General features: G+C 38.2%; 1 protein-coding gene across 5 annotated transcripts in view; it reads right to left on the bottom strand.

Annotated features, from left to right (window-relative positions):
• Positions 1-16363, bottom strand: part of FAM135B (family with sequence similarity 135 member B) — a 261734-nt gene that overhangs the window by 47444 nt on the left and 197927 nt on the right. For all 5 annotated transcript variants that reach the window (XM_072034282.1, XM_072034281.1, XM_072034285.1 and 2 more), the window contains one exon: positions 8057-8183. In XM_072034282.1, coding sequence (XP_071890383.1) covers positions 8057-8183 — 127 coding nt within the window. The remainder of the gene's footprint in view (positions 1-8056; positions 8184-16363) is intronic.

Genomic DNA, 16363 nt, shown 5'->3' with positions numbered 1-16363 from the left:
TTTCAAAGTGACCAAGTGAAATCTATTGCATTTTTCTCATAGCAATGTTTCAAAACCTTTTCTTTCTGGAGTATTACTTTATTTCAACCAACTACACCCCAAAAGAATTATTTACAGCCCTGGCTGCAGGACCCTTCCTTCTTGAAAATAATTAGTCTTCACAAGAATTGCTCTGCTCGAGCCTACGTGCTATGTGGCTGGTCTCTGTTTTCTTTGACATAGAGGGATGTGGTTTCTATGCCTTTTGCTTCCAAAAAACAACTCAATGCCTAATGCTGTCATTATGCTGCATTTCTGAAGTCTTCACTTATGACATACTCAGGCACTGAATCATTTATACCTCTTTGACATGCATGCAAACATACCTCAAATTGCAAAGCCAATTATAAAACAATATACTGGCCTTTTTATCACTTCAGAAATCCACTCTTTCTATTTTAACACTGAAACAGAAGTAATAGCTAATTAGAAACTTTCCTGAGTATGTTACTTTAAGGCAATTATATTAATTTGGTATAATTTACTGCAACAAAACAGGGATTTTTTGAATAGCTGGAGCTGTATAAATTTGCATAAGTATTATATTTTCACAGGTTCATTTTCCTAGCTGAGTAGATACCTCCTGTATTATGCATAGTACATATTCCAGCCCTCAAGTCATTTACACTTAAAGACAATCAAATTTCATGAGCCATGAGTAGTTTACCATTTATTCTGCAGGCCATCATTTTATGGTTTTAAATAAAATATTTCTAGTCAGTTTAGTAGATGAGAAAGGGGAGGTTGACTGGTAGGTCTGGAGACTCAACCTGTATTTGTTTACAAGAAAGCATAATATATAGAGCAGAAACATTGCTTTACCATCCCCAGGAACAAGACTCAACACTGCTTTGGAGGAACCCCTCTGTCCTATTTATGAGGCCTTTACCCTTGCTTCAATCAACACTTTCCTCCAATGACAGTTAGAGCTGGTTCCAACAGGAGTTACAGATTGCTCCAAGAACTAAAAAGAAACCTGTGAGATGATAATGATTTTCTTGGGGGGTTCATCAGTGAGCAGACATATAATGGCCTCTGTTCTCCTTATGGACTTTTCTTTCATGTTGAATCATAGAATCATAGAATAGTTTGGGTTTGAAGGGACCTTAAAGATGATCTGATTCCAACCTCCCTGTCCTACTGGAAGTCAGAGGCTGCAGAGTGAAAGATACTGCAGCTCTTTAACACGCTTCATGACACAGCCAGCTACCTAGAGATGGTAGTGTCTCAGTGAACAGACACCATCAGTGCACCCAGCCCCATTCAAATACCATGCTGTGTTGCTGGATCAGCAGAGGCAAACACTACTGTAAAATGAGACTGCCTGGAAGATTGATTTCTCCAGATTTATGCCAGTGGTGGAAGCAGTGTAAGCTTACAGGCATACTGAATGTGTCTAGCTTACCCTATATAAATGTCTAGACATAGATTCTCAGATATCCATATGAATCACTGCTTGAATAATCACAAACATTTCTCATCTATGTAAAGATGCGGAGATACGGATTTGTTTGGTTTTGGTTTAGCTTTTTTTGTTTGTTTTTAAAGCGTCCCCAGTCTTCTACAGTCTTCTTAAACAGTCCCAGTACTTCTACAACCATCATTTTCCCTTGTTGTCTGTGTTCTACTTATCCCAGCCCACCCGGGTTCCCCAGATCTACAGAGTCCATTTTGACAAAAGAGCCTTTATTTTCAGCTCATTTCAGGCCAATTCATACTCAGAAGCTGAAAACCTTTTTGTTGCAGGCCCACTACTGGAAGTTAAGTAATCTTTGATGCTGGTTCTGCTCCCTCTCACAAACCCTCCTTCCAAATTAAGGAATTAACATTTACAAACTATATAAGCAGTCTTGAGCCTAGCATACCAAGGTATCATTATGGTCAAAAGCATACACTTGAAATGCAAACATTGCAGTCAAAGTGGTAATTATTACTAAGGTAGTAACAGATTTACTGGCTGAAGAATTTCTTTAGAGTTATCAGGAACATTAAGTAGGAAGAACATAAAAGCCCAAGTCACATTTGCCAAAGTACCTAATAGCTGAATTCAACTCTCCTAGCTATTGCCGTCTGATCATTTAGTGTAAATAAGTGATAAAGTCTCTCTCTAAAGCCAGCTTGATTCAGATAGGCTATTTAACTTCTGTGCAGGCAAACACTCCTATGCTCAGGACTTCTTCGATTTAGAAAAACAAATTTAACTGAACGCTAAACTAAGTGTGATAAATTGCAAATACAGTAGTTCTGATTTCACGGTTTTACGCCAACTTTTTGCCTTTCCTTCCTTCAAGCATTAAGAGCATTGCTGTCCTTCAAGCATTCTACCCAGCAATTGTTTATTTTTTTGCCACCCATCAAAACACTGAAATACAGACTCTAAACATATGTTTAAGTCCAGACAACTTCAGGGGATTTTGTTCTTGTATTAAAGGACTTCTACATTTTTTTCTTATCTTATCCATGAAGCTCCAAAAATGTTTTGTCTATACTGGATAAAGCTTTGACAATTGGTATTCACTGGAAAGGCTTTTGAGAATCATACACTGGCCCATCTCTGTTCACTCATCCCCTTGTTTTCTGTTTGTCACATTGTTGAAGCTTGTCAGATCCTCAGAGAACTTGTAAGACCATTGGACCAGAGAGAGTTGCTTGTACACAGGCTGATGCCAAAAGGACTGCACTTCCAAGTCTTCCTCTCAAGCACTGCACCAAAATTTATAATTCATATTAGCTGTGAAACTGATTCTTGGGTCATTATGACTGGCATGGTCGCTTTGAACAGAGGTACAAGCTTTTGCTGTCACTCGAGGATTAGTTTCCACAAAACATGACAAAGTGGTTGGAAAAAGAGGGAATCTCTTTTCTTATTCCCCAGTCCATGAGCTGCTGTCTGGGACACTTGCCAATAGCAAAGAGTTAGTTTCCAGATGATGGATCTCGACTGTGCTGTTGTTGGCATTTGTGCTCCTGTTGGAAAGGCCGTCAGCTCAGAAGCTATGAGACTTGATTAGGTCTCCTTTCACGAACTCTCTCACCATCAGTCAGTGGGAATTATTGTAGTGTTCTTTAGGGCATATGAAGATAATTTTTCAACAAACTACCACTGGGAAAAGTACTGAGAAGAAGGAAAAACTGAATTATAGAGCGCTCTACCAAAGGAAGGGAGCAGCCAAGTCCACTTCCCAAACTGAAGTGTAGAAAGGCTCTTCCTGCTGCTTGTGTACTCTGTTTTAGGGCAGAAGGAAACATCTGTCTCAATCCCCCTCCTATAAACTACCTTGAAAAATCAATGCTAAAATCTGTAGAAAGGGAAACTTTTAATTGGAAGGATGTCGGTCAAATGAGTGACAGTACAAGCCACTTCAGTGGATTTCACCCCCCCAAGTAAGACATTACAGTTGATAATAAATAATAAGCCTAATAAATTGTTCAGTATATAACTTTAATCATAGCTATGAAAGAAAAATAAATTCTCCATACTGAGTATGCCTTTTATCACTTTACTTACAGCTACTCTAAATTAGCTACATAAAACTTTATTTTAGTTGCACAACTCTAGGTGTGATTAACTCTTTCACAGCAATATGCAGAGAAACAGGTAAATTTGTAAATACATGTAGGATGCAGCAGTTTAATTCTCTCCAATACATACATGTCATAGAAAAACAGCAAAATGCAGGCATGAAAAATGGAACTTCGACTGCAAATTCCATCAATTTTCAAAATGGATTTTCTCCAGAAGAAAACTCTATCACCACCCTGGCTGAAGTCTCACAGGAATCTTTGGATGCTTTCATGATAGTGAAAGCCAAAGTGAAAAAACGGATAAATTTTTTCAACATCGCATTTTATGCCTAATCCCAATTTAATCCCTGTTTTGAACTCTACCATAATGCAGATCGTTGCTTTGCTGTACTCTGCATATGCCAGGTCAAACACTAAGAGCCACAGAAAAGAAACATGCCAGTGATTAAAGAAACCAGTTAGTGTCACATTATTAGTTAGCGTGTTTTCTGCTAGAGCTAGGAAATCATTTACAGTTCTTTCTAAAGATCAGCCATTTATCTTCAGGCAACTAAAGATTAAAGACTTCATCAGTAATTATCACAAATGGTGCCCTCAGCACACTGATTAAAGATACTTGTCATTATACCTTATAAGGAACAGTACATCAACTCTTACTATTTCAGAATAATTATGTGGTGGACATCTGCTGGAGTTCCAATCACAACTAGTCACCATTTGCATAAGCAAGACACTGAAGGACTCCCGCTCCTTTAAAACCACACATTACAAATGCACACCAAGGCATGAGAGATGCTTTTCATATCTGGCCCACTCCAAAAAAACAGAAGCCTGAGACCAAAAGAAAGTGGTTTAAATTTAAATTTAAAATCCAACTCCTGGCTCTGCACAGATCAACCCAAAAGTTTAGACCATGTGACTAAGTGCACAGTCTAATTGCTTCTTAAATACAGACAGGCTTGGTGCAGTGACTAAGGGGAAGGTGACTTGGACATGTGTGGAAGGTTTCAAAAACAAAATAAAACAAAAAACAACAAAACAAATCAAACAACAACAACAAACACTAAGGCTTAAACAGGTTCAATCGTTATAACTTCTCTGTTGAGATGAGCGAGGAGGAAACTGTCACTGGTGTTCAGAAGTCAGTTGTGGGGAGCTAGGGAAACTGCACACATACAGACCAGAACTGCTCGCATTTAATTAGTCTCTTCCCTGAGAAGCTGGAAGTGCAGATTGAGAAGCCTTCACGATCTATCACAAAGCAGTGGCACCTAAGCAGCCTGAATGCAGAAGATTAAGACAGTAAGTGGCAAGAGGAGCTGATGATTGATATGAACTTTCTTTAGAAATGAAGGCAGTAACTTGCACTTTCAATAAGGAAAAAGCAAACTGAGTACATAAACTAGCTGAGAACTTGTACAGTCAGTCTATGGACCTATAAAGAAAATTAGCTCTCTGATGGATCCACATGTTTTATGAGGAACAAAGAGGTAAAATAGGTTGTATGACCTAGAGATTATATGTCAAAGTAAGAGTCCTCTATTTCATACTCAAGAGACACTTGGAAAACATGACTTAGAAGTGTTAACATCAGATTTTAGTATAATTCATTCTTTTCTGGGGGCTTGACTGTAATGTAAATTTAGCTGCTACTCTACTGAAGCTAAATGTTCATATCCTGTCTGAACCATGCCTCTAGTCATCTGCTGAGTATGATAACACTAATAAAGAGAAAGCTTACTTTTGTGAGCAAGTCTGCTTCGTGATATTGGAGAGTTTATGGAACCTATGAAATTGGATAAATTGCTGAGTTAGTGAGTGCTCCAGAGATACTGAAACACCCACTTGCTGTGGTTTTAAACTATGGAGCTCCTAGACCTAGGAAGAGGACACAAAAGGAATGATTTAGGGTTCCTATCCATTACGAGCTTCCACTCAAATGGAAGCATTCTGGAATAATAATCAGTATGCAAATGAGGGAAAAAAAAAAAAAAAAAAAAAGCTCTTTTCAGTTTACTCACAGTAGGTAAACCTAAAATAATGGAATGTTACCATTGTTTCCAGTGTTTCAGGAAACTGAACCAGGCATCACATAGAAGACAGTTAGCCAGGAGATGCTATAACCATGTATATAACATGTATATAACCATCAGAAACTTTGCAGAGATGAAATACAAAACAAACCAAATACAAACAAACAAAAAAAAAAAACAAAAAACAACAACAACAACAACAAAAGAGGATAGACCAAAATAAACTGCTTTACAGCATTATATGACATATATATGACTACATAGTAATATGACTACAGAATTATATGAAGTGTATTAACACTCATTTTTTCCGTGCCCTGCTGCCCAGTGAAGCCTTAGAAGATGAGATATGTTGATGGTTCTAGACCAGACTTTAACTGGTTGCATCAAACCAAAGTTGCTTACAAATAAAAAGTGTGGTGGTATAACTTGAGTTAAGGTATTTAACAATTACTGATTTGGACACACAATAGACAAGGTCTGACCAAAAATATACAAAGAGGAGTAGAGAGTTCTGGGGGTTTTGTGTAATGAAAAGGGTGGAATCTATTCTAATCTCCACTGAAGGTGACTACATAATTCCTGAAAGATGGACAAGTCTACAATCCAGTTAAAATTATCTTTAACAAACACATTCAAACAACCTGGAAAGAAATCTTTGTAGTTGTTCAGAGAAGTAAACTGGACCGAGTATAAAGTGTTGCAACACAGCACAAAACAAAATTACTTCTCTTCCTGTAATTAGTTATGGTTAATATAAACTTCAACATAATATAGGAGTTAGTCAAAATGCCCTCAGTTGATGTTAGGCTTACCTCCACAGCAGTTCCCTTTCTAGATCCTAATTTGTATTTTTTACATGAACGAAGAGAAGTAGTCTTCATTCATTATCATGCATCAAATATAGTATGTGCAAAAAGGCCATCACGGTCTATTACATTAAAATGCTCAGATCAAGAACAGTTGTTTCTCTCTCCATATACATGTTTATCAGGCTAAGCAAACACACATCTGACCATGCGGAGGTGGAGTGTACAACATTATATTTCTGATTGTTCAGTGTGACGTTCAGATGACCTGCAGTGAAGCAGAGTGCTAAAGCTGGTTCATGATACAGTATTTTCACTTTAGCATTTAATAGGTCACCTGCTAGGATAATAATTGTGCTGCCATTTAAAAATAAATAAATAAAGGTCTCTAGTCAAAGAAGATTAGTCAATGGAGATGGACAGAAAATAAGTTTTGCAGCCAAGGAAAATATTTGGGAAGAAAATAAAGTTTCCTAATCAACAATAGACTAGGATTTTTCCATGGAGACTGGAATAAAAAATGGGAGTGGTGTGTTAGTTTTCCCATTTATCATCTTAAAAAATAGATTTGACAAGAGGATAATGAAAAGTAGGAACCATGCTCCAAAGTATCTCTCTTGTAGGATGTACTGAGACATACAGTGATAAACACTTGAATCAGTTATTTAAAGCCATGTGATGGGAACGTTTACCAGAGAGACATAGGTTGAGGTCAATTTGTTTGCCAACAGCATAATGTGACCCAACAGCTCAGATGGCAGCCTCAGGCCAAACATTCTCTCAGTCTGGGTTAATTCCCTGACAGTTCTCCACCAACTGCCTTAGGCTAGCACGTTTTTAATACTTATGTAGAAGAGAACAGCTCTGACAGGAAAGTTTGAGGGAAGTTGAGGGCAGCATGTTAATCAGAATCTTTGAATCAGGGTTTCCCAACAATGTGATGATTCCAGTGTTCTAGGTTGAGTTTCTAGATCTGATATTTCTAGATCTGAGGAAATATTTCTGACCAAAATAAATAAATAAATAACAAAAGAAACACCCCAAAGCTAGCACTTTCCTCCAATCAAAATCCAATTATTCATTATTTTCCAAACAAGCAACTTTGTACTAAAAATTGCACAACAAGCTCTGCTCATCCCCTGCAGTAAGTAGTAAGATCAAAGGCAAACACTAACTAAGAAATCTGCCTTGAGTAAGGCAGTGTACATAACATCCCTTCAGCAACATACACAGTACTCATTCCTTGATATTTCAGACATAAACCCTTCCAGGTTTCCTTCCTGATGCCAGCTTTGACCTGCTGCTAATTACAGCATCCTTAATAATGACTAAATTCCTCTGCCTGGAAAGCAAGGATCTTTTACTGAATTTCACCCTAAAGCAGACATCTAGTTAAGTGAATTCAACCTTATAAGTCCATTGTTTATCAGGGGAATATCCACACATCCCGAATTTTTCTGAGATGGTTGGTATAGGTGGGGTCTGAACATGCACAAATTGTGTATCCAAGTGCCAGGTAGTTCATACAGAAATGTTTGAAGGGTTCTTCTTTAAAGAAACTCTCTGTACTAGAGACAAACATTCTTCCAAGATAACACAGATGTTGTGTGACCAAATGGAAGTGAGGTATTATGGTCCCCCCCTCCTTACCTCTGATGAAGTAGGTTTGCAGTAGCCAGCTCCAAACACTAGATTTTCTAATGACATACTGGACTGGTCTTGTCCCGCATCCAGGTTGCCTTTACCAAGCCATGATCCTTTCCCTGGACGAGCAAAACTAAAAGAAGAAGAAATGAGAATAAAAATAATCAGAGCAGTAATGTTACAGAAGAATCTTTTCCTTCCTAATGCAGGTATTTATTTGTGGTTTGCGGTATTTATTTGTTTATTTATTTCAAGCTGACACCATAAGCCCAGACACCATGTTTCCCTCATTAAATGAACATTGTCCAGTATGTACTGGCTAAAATTATGTGAATGGAGCCTTATTTCTTGGCATTCAGTCCAATTGCTTGGGTGTTATCCTCAGTCCTTCCTTTGTTGTCTTACAGATCTTTTTCCAGACTAACATATCAACAACACAAACTTTCCATCTACATAGATAACACTCTCATCCAACTTCTCATCAGCTTGCATCTTGATCGATAAGGCAACTTTCTCTTTGGCTTTAACCATATCACCCTTCCTGTTTGAATTATCCATTATCTATGTTAATTATCAATATCCTTTATAGCTCATCCAAATCTTTTAGTACTAATTGGAAGCTCAGGTCCCAGTTCTCACTGTCCCAGGGCATCAACCTCTAGAATTATAATGAAAAACAAACAAACAAACAAACAAACCTGCATTTCTTTTTACTGGAGCAGTTTGTTTTCTTGGACATGTTCTCCCATACCCATATGAAATGTAATTCTTATTCAAACCTTCCTCAGAATCCTGACAGGATTTAAGTTGTTTTACTGTTGAGGTCATTACCTCTCAGTGCTGACTCATGGCTACAGTGTTCCCTTCTGACCATATCTGCATGTTTCCTGTCTTATAGGATGAACCCCTTAATAGTGGAACACCTTTATTGGGCCTATTCAGCCTTGAACCCACCAGAATCATGATTCATAGCTAGGGATCTTATTTGGGATTAATCTGACCCAATGTCCACATCCTCATTAATGATGTAGGCTGCCTTTATAGTTTCTGAAGAGGAATAGACATATCCAGGGGGTGAGTCATCTCCTTCTAAAGTAGTCGTATCAAATAGGTCAGATGAATCTCACCCTCGAAGTGCTACTTCTAATTGTGGACTATAAAGGGAGGCAAGGATGACTGTCTCATAAACAACTAAGGTTAGGTGAGATAAACTCCACTATTAGTCCCTGTGATAATGTGCTGCACATAAACTTTATCCAGATTTAGAGAGAGAAACCAGGCTATTTGTGGAGAATACAGTGAGTGAAATTACTGAGTCTAAATACTAATGCAGGCAATTATAATAGTTCTTAAAAAAAAGCATGCAAACAGAAGTGGAAATGAAATAATGAATATTGAAATAACTGCACAGAAAAACCAAAAAATCCACCAAATTTGCTGTTCTTAATCAATGCAGAGGTAATGCCACTGAGTTCGTGCTATAGCTTTCAGGCTGGGATCACCATCCACTGTGAGATGTTGTACCGCAGCCAGCTATCCCAAATAACTCCTGTTCAGGAGACCTGTTGTCCTTGGAAGAACAAAAGCTTCCAAGATAGGGAATACACAAACACACACAAATTAAAACCATAAAGTGCCAGTAACAAAGGCTATAGGGCAGTGTTACTCATCCTGCCAGAACTTCCCAGCCTTATTCCCCTATGTCGATGTGTATCATGTGGCCATGTCAATTCAGATCAGCCATACTTCATGCAGTTCTACAGCTTTTTCAGTTTTAATGATAGATGCGAGTGTTGGCTGTTGTGCAGAAACAAAACAAATTAAAGGTGTCTTATGGTAAGGACACAAAACAAAAGAGAGGTACAGGAATAATTCCTATGACTTAGTAAAAAATGAGGTTTTGAAAAGAAGGGAAACTCAGTAACTTTTGGAAGAGCAGAAAATTAATATCAAGCAAAATCAGGAACTGAAATTTTTCAGGTTGATCACAAATCCCTGCTTCCTCTCTAAGTCAAAACTGCTATTTTTTTATATATCCTCAGGCATTCATATACTGACAAAAAGAACATCTCATAAGGGAGAGGATGGTGTAGAAAGCTTTTGCATATATCTGAGCTTGTTTATGTATATTAATTGATGTGATCCAAGAAATTTCCAGTTGGCTGCTTTTAAGCAGCAGGAAGTCTTCCCATGTTATTTCCTACATGCTAAATTTAAGGCACAAATAAATAAATAAACTAAAGCAATTATGAAGAGCCAAGAGATAAATGCTGCTCAGAATAATTTCAGCTGTTATTGGGTGATGTTGTCTGCCCTGGTCTATTGGAAAGGCTCAGGAAGCAGAAATAAAAAATGATTGCTGTGGTATCGGAGAGAAGCTTAAACAAATGTCGCCTGCCCATGAAAAACTCATCATTTGAATATTCGCAAAGCTTTCAAAGGTTTTAAGGGAGAGAAAAGCACTTTTTAATGCCTTTTTTATTTATTTATCTTTTGCTTTTACAGCAGAGAAGGGATTTTAATCTGTTGGTTTTATGGAAATTGATCCCACATAGCACTGTAAAACAAAAACCGTTTTTGGGAAACCTGCCAAAATGTCATCTGTCTGTTGAGGAAAAGTTTAACTGGAAGGCTTACAGATCGTTGAGGTTCCCCTAATGCCTTTTGAAGCACATAATTATAGAATCATAGAAAATACTGAGTTGGAAGGGACCCAACAAGGACCATAAAGTCCAACTTATCACTCCACACAGGATCACCCAAAAATCAGACCATGTGTCTTGACAGCACTGTGCAAACACTTCCTGAGCTCCAGCAGGCTCAGTGCTATTATCACTACCCTGGGGTGCCTGATCACCTCATGGGTGCAGAACCTTTCCCTAACACCCGGCCTGACTCTCCCCTGTCCCAGCTCCATGCCATTCCCTCGGGTCCTGTCGCTGTCCCCAGAGAGCAGAGCTCAGCGCCTGCCCCTCTGCTCCCCTCATGAGGAAGCTGTAGAGCAAGACCTTGGGGCCCAAATGGGGGGGGGTTGGGGTTGTACTGAAAAAAAAAAAAAAAGAAAAAAAAAAAAAAAAAGAAGTCTTGGCATCCTAAAATGATATTTTGGATTCTGAAATGAGAACTTGAACCCTGAAAAGAGGCTGCAGGTCCTTAAAGGAGGCTTTGAGCCCTCAAAATGCGGGTTTGTACTGAAAAGGAGGCACTGAGTCCAAAAAACTTGAGGACAATTTTAATTAGCAATAAAAAGCAGGTTCTTTTAATATTTTGCTTACTGTATTTATTATTTTTTTCCATTTATTCCAGAAACCATGCTCATTTGTATGAATATTGAACCCTGGTTATTTATGCGTCCTTTTGAACCGTCTACTTAATAGAACTAATCTAACATCAACATTTAGAACCTCATCCTATATGCTAACCTTAGCTTTTATTCAGTCAGGATAAAGAAGTCAAGGAGTTCATGTGTGTATGTCAAAGTAAATGAACATGTGTGCAGCACTATTATTTTCAGTGAAAGAAACAATTTATTTTAGCTTTTGTTGAACTGTTCGTTTGATGATTTTAATAATGAGATATCTTTATCCATCAGAAGAGTCTCACAGCTCCTTCAGCAGCTATCTATGGACACATATAATAATGAACTGTCCTCGAAAAACCCCGTTTTTCCAGTAGTATAACCTGCCAGCTAATAGCAATCAAAATTTAAGAACTTTCTGACTCAGAGGTTATATTTAGGCAACTATTTCCAGCAGTCATGGTTATCTTCCATGAATTTGTGTCCATGCCTTTTTGATTTTTACTTTTGACCTCTGTAATAACTTTTTGGAATTAATTGCACATTGTAATATGTGCTGCACTTCATGCTTGTTTTGACCTGCTGTTGCAGAATTGAATATGGTACCTTTTAGTTCTTGCACCGCACAAAATGTTAAATTCCCTAGTTTTTATCTTCTGTGGACAATTCTTTAACATATAAATGAGATGACAGTTCCCTAGCACAAGGAATGGATTGTCATTGATAAATATTAATTAGATGTGTTATTGAAGAAATTCAGAATAAATGCTTTAGGACATTTTAATAAAATAAAATATATTATTTGACATTAAAATGCTCCCCAAATGAAATAACTTTAATTTTATTTTTTCTTTTATTCACATTTAATTTTTCATTCATTATTTTAAAGATGAAGACTTTTTTTTTCTCTCGGTAAGCAAAATTTAAATGCTTCACAACTTGTAATTTTCAGCAGAATGGGAAAAAAGTTATCTGTTATCAGATTTGAGTCTGAATGTTCACAAAAAAAGATTATCATGCATATGAATTAGTAAAACTGTAACAAACAAGCACCCTCACATTTACAATTACAAGAAATTATAGTCTTATGTTTGAACCAGAGTGGAAGCTCACGACGGGAAATTGCATCCCATTTAGGCCACATTCTATAAAAAAAAATCACTCTGTCTTTTTTCCCTGAGTCTCTTATGGATAAAATATCACTGATTTCAAAAATGAAAACTATAAGCAAGTTCCATAGTGGTAACAATATATCAAACACTAACATAACTACATCTTCCACTGGCAGCACCACTTTGCATTTCACCACAAACTTCTGCTTCCCACAGACAGGAAAATATACATTGCACAACACCAATTTCCCTTACTGTTTTAACTCAACACATTAATATAGCAAATTATTTGTGGCAAATTACTGCTGGCATACAGCCATAGAATACATGGGTGATCTGTTATTTGTTTTGTGAGAATAACAGTTGGATATTTGCAGGCTGTGCTCACCTAGCTATCTTACACAAGAAGTTTCACTAAGGTTATAATGAGTGACTGTAGAATATTCTGACATTCTTGGGTAAGACTGTTAAGAAATATTAAAATCACATTAGTAATGGATACAGATATTTGTCCCTGGATCCCAAACAGAGTCAGGGTGCAAACTGGCTTGAAACCTGTAGTGATTTTGATTGCTGGAAAATGCTGGTTCAGTTGCCCTGAACCTAACTTTAGTTGCTATAAAACTTGAAATCAGGCAAAGTCAAGTGGTGATATTTATTTATGTGGCTTCGTTTAGTTTACTTTAGTTTTGTTTTAATGAAAGCTTGACTCGAAAATAGTCAGGTGTTTTCCTTAAATGACTTCTTGGCTGGTAGCTCAAGAGGATGGCATGTCAAAGTGGAAGTTTCTCTTTGCAGATGCATAATAAATAGTAACAAATAAAACAAAATTCAGAGGAACAATTGTGCAGCTATTATGCAAGAATTCTTAGAGGAAAAAAAATATGAAATTATTATTTAATAAACAAGTTATGGAAGCAATAGCTCTCTCCTGGATAAATATTCAATTTTCTTTCTACAGATTACTGGAAAAGTAAGTCATGACCTTTGCTACCCAGGATTACATCTGTTTCAGATATAAGCTGCCCATAAGTAGGTGCCAGCTACATTCACAATTGTAGAAAAATTGACCTGCATAGTCTGCACCCAGAATTGAGGTGCACAGGGTAGAACAGTATGTATATCACACAGATATATCAGTTATGGTGCTTCGAAGGAACAGGGGGATGCCTGAGAATAAAAGGTTGTAGTCATGATAAAATTACTCAAGGATGGCCAGGGTTGGCCTGATTCCTCAGTGCAGTGGAGCACAGCTGAATTAGGTCAGGGCTGAAACCTTTAAATACTCAATGTCCCTTTGATTATGCTTCCTCTTGCCACAGCAGAGCAAGCTCAGGGCACTACAAAATTCAGTATCTGCATCGTGGTTTCATTGCTTGCAAAAGGGGTACTATATTGTTTCCCCATCTCAGATGCCACCATGAAGATTTACTGTTTCTTATTCAGTGATTTGGATATGGGCAAAAAAAAGATTTTAATGTTAACAAGTCACAACTCTGAAGTCTACATTGCTTTCCGCATAGATGTAGGTGTGAAGCTGGGGGAGAGGATAAAAATTGAGGAGAATCCAAACAGCTGAGGAAATTAAATCCCTTTCTTATGCAAACAAGAGAAATCAGGTTTGCCAGCTGCCTGTGAAGGAGGTACTCGCTTATTTGCAGCATTCTCAAATCTTGACTTTTTATTTTTTTTTCATTCAGATTGAAAATGTTTTCAGCTAAAGCCCAAGAGCCACAGAAAATAACACTGCAGATGCTGCGGCCATCAAGTGAGCTGATCCTTAGACAAAGCATGGCTTTGGGGAGACCCAATCTGTACAGGTAGTACCAGTCTGGTGGTGAAACGCAGCACTTAAATTTCCCAAAAGCTTTCAAGGGAAGAAAGTACAAATCATGTGATGTCCCTGGATAAACTTGCAGCAGAAGTGACAGTCTGATCCTACTGGCCATGCTGCTTAAAAGGAAATAGAACATGTAGGGCATTTTTATATATTTACTTATAAACAATAATTTATGCACTCTTGGGAAGGAGTGGCCAAAAGGTCTATGAAATTAATGATGCACATAACCATGCTTCTTGCTATTTGTTTCTTACAGAAGTCCAGTATAAGAAAGAAACTGATCATGCAGCATGCCTGAAACTAAGTAGATCTGCACACCACAGAGATGGATGTGTCCCAAGGAAAGAAGAAATATTTACTGAGGTCTGAACAAAGCTGGAGCAAAGTTCTTTTTCTAAGTACTGATGCTGTGCTAAACTGTTCGTTTCATTTATAAACGGGGCCAGTTGCAAAGCCAACGACAGCGAGCTAAAGGAAAAGTCAATGTCTCAGGCCAGAAACCTAACTGATATATACAAAAGACAAAACAGAAAACTGGTGTCCAAACTGGGAGATCCTCCTCACCTTTCTTCTCCAACTGCCTTGTCTAATTTAGGTCCTCTGGACTCACTCCATGTCCCTCGTGTACTGGGGAGCCCAGAACTGGACACAGTACTATAGGTGTGGCCTCGCCAGGGCTGAGTAGAGGGGGAGGATCACCTCCCTTGACCTGCTGGCAACAATCTTCTGAATGCACGCAAGGATACTGAGCCAGGGCAGGTTGCTGGCTCATGGGCTGGCTGCTGGCCACCAGGACTCCAAGGTCCCTCTGCAGAGCTACTTTCAGGCAGGTTACCTCCTGACCTGTATGGGTGTTTGGGGTTGTTCCTTGGGGTGAAGGATCCTGAATTTGCCTTTGTTGAACTTCATGGGTTTCCTTACCAGCCAACTCTCCAGCCTATCCCTTATTATTGCACCCCTGCCTGGAAATACAAAAATTTGGACTCAGCCTCCAGTGGTCCAGCTTCCCTAGCTGCTTGTGGGGTGCTTTTTTGAAAAGTCAAAGGACCCTAAATGTCAAAGTGGGAATTTTTAACCAAGCTCTAGCTTGGTGCTCTGTAAGGAGAAGTCAAAGCTACCCAGCTCTTTCTCTGCTGCTCAGCAGCAGCATCTCAAAGCGATAAAGCTGTCCAGAGAGCCAAGAGAGGAATTGAAGACCAAGACAATCCCACTTTGTTCCTCATCATCCCATACCTGGAACAAATACGATTTCTGGGGGGATTACAGGGTTGAATTGACTCTAGTTCTGCCTCATCAACTTTTTATCCAGGCTCTCACCTCCTTAGGAAATGCATAAAGCCATTAGCATTTGCCACAAATAAGGACCCCATTACAAAGCTGAAGGGTATGATCATTGGAAAAGCTGATTCACAAAATTTCCATGCAGGGTCCTAAAAAGAATTCCATAATCCAGAATTTCACTTTTTCTCAGTTCTGTAAGAAGTGAAGGGTTCGAAGTACCAAATCTAATATTTACAGTATAGGAATTATTAACCAGGACAGACACTGATAGCAAAATTTTAATTTTCAAAAACATAAAATAAAAAAAATAAATAGGAGTAAATGGAGGCATGCTGGCAAGTTTTGCGCTGTGGGAGCTTTTTGAAGGTGAATATTACCCAGCAGGGAAGGGCCTGAATCGATCCTGCTGTTTTCCCTACGGGTTGCTCTGTTCAAATACAGGCAACACGGAAGAACTTTGGAGAAGAATGTATAATTTGCCAACAGATCTAATAAAATATGAAAAGCTGAGTCCACAGGGGATATGTGATCAGATATCTGTGTTTCAGGCAAAGTTGTTTTCCAGGACAACTTCAAGACAGAAGTAAATTTCAACTTCACATAATTTGTGAACTTTATAGAGCATGTCTAGAATTTTTATCTTAGATATAAGTGTACAAATATGTGTAGAAATAAACCATAGAATGGCTTAGGTTGGAAGGGACCTTAAAGATCATATTAATCTAACCCCCCTGCCATAGACAGGGATACCACCCACTACATCAGATTAGCCAAGGCCCCAT

Source organism: Anas platyrhynchos, chromosome 2 (assembly GCF_047663525.1).
Source record: "Anas platyrhynchos isolate ZD024472 breed Pekin duck chromosome 2, IASCAAS_PekinDuck_T2T, whole genome shotgun sequence".
NCBI lineage: Eukaryota > Metazoa > Chordata > Aves > Anseriformes > Anatidae > Anas > Anas platyrhynchos.
The sequence above is the reverse complement of the archived record's forward strand: the minus strand, read 5'-3'. Positions and strand labels throughout refer to the sequence as shown.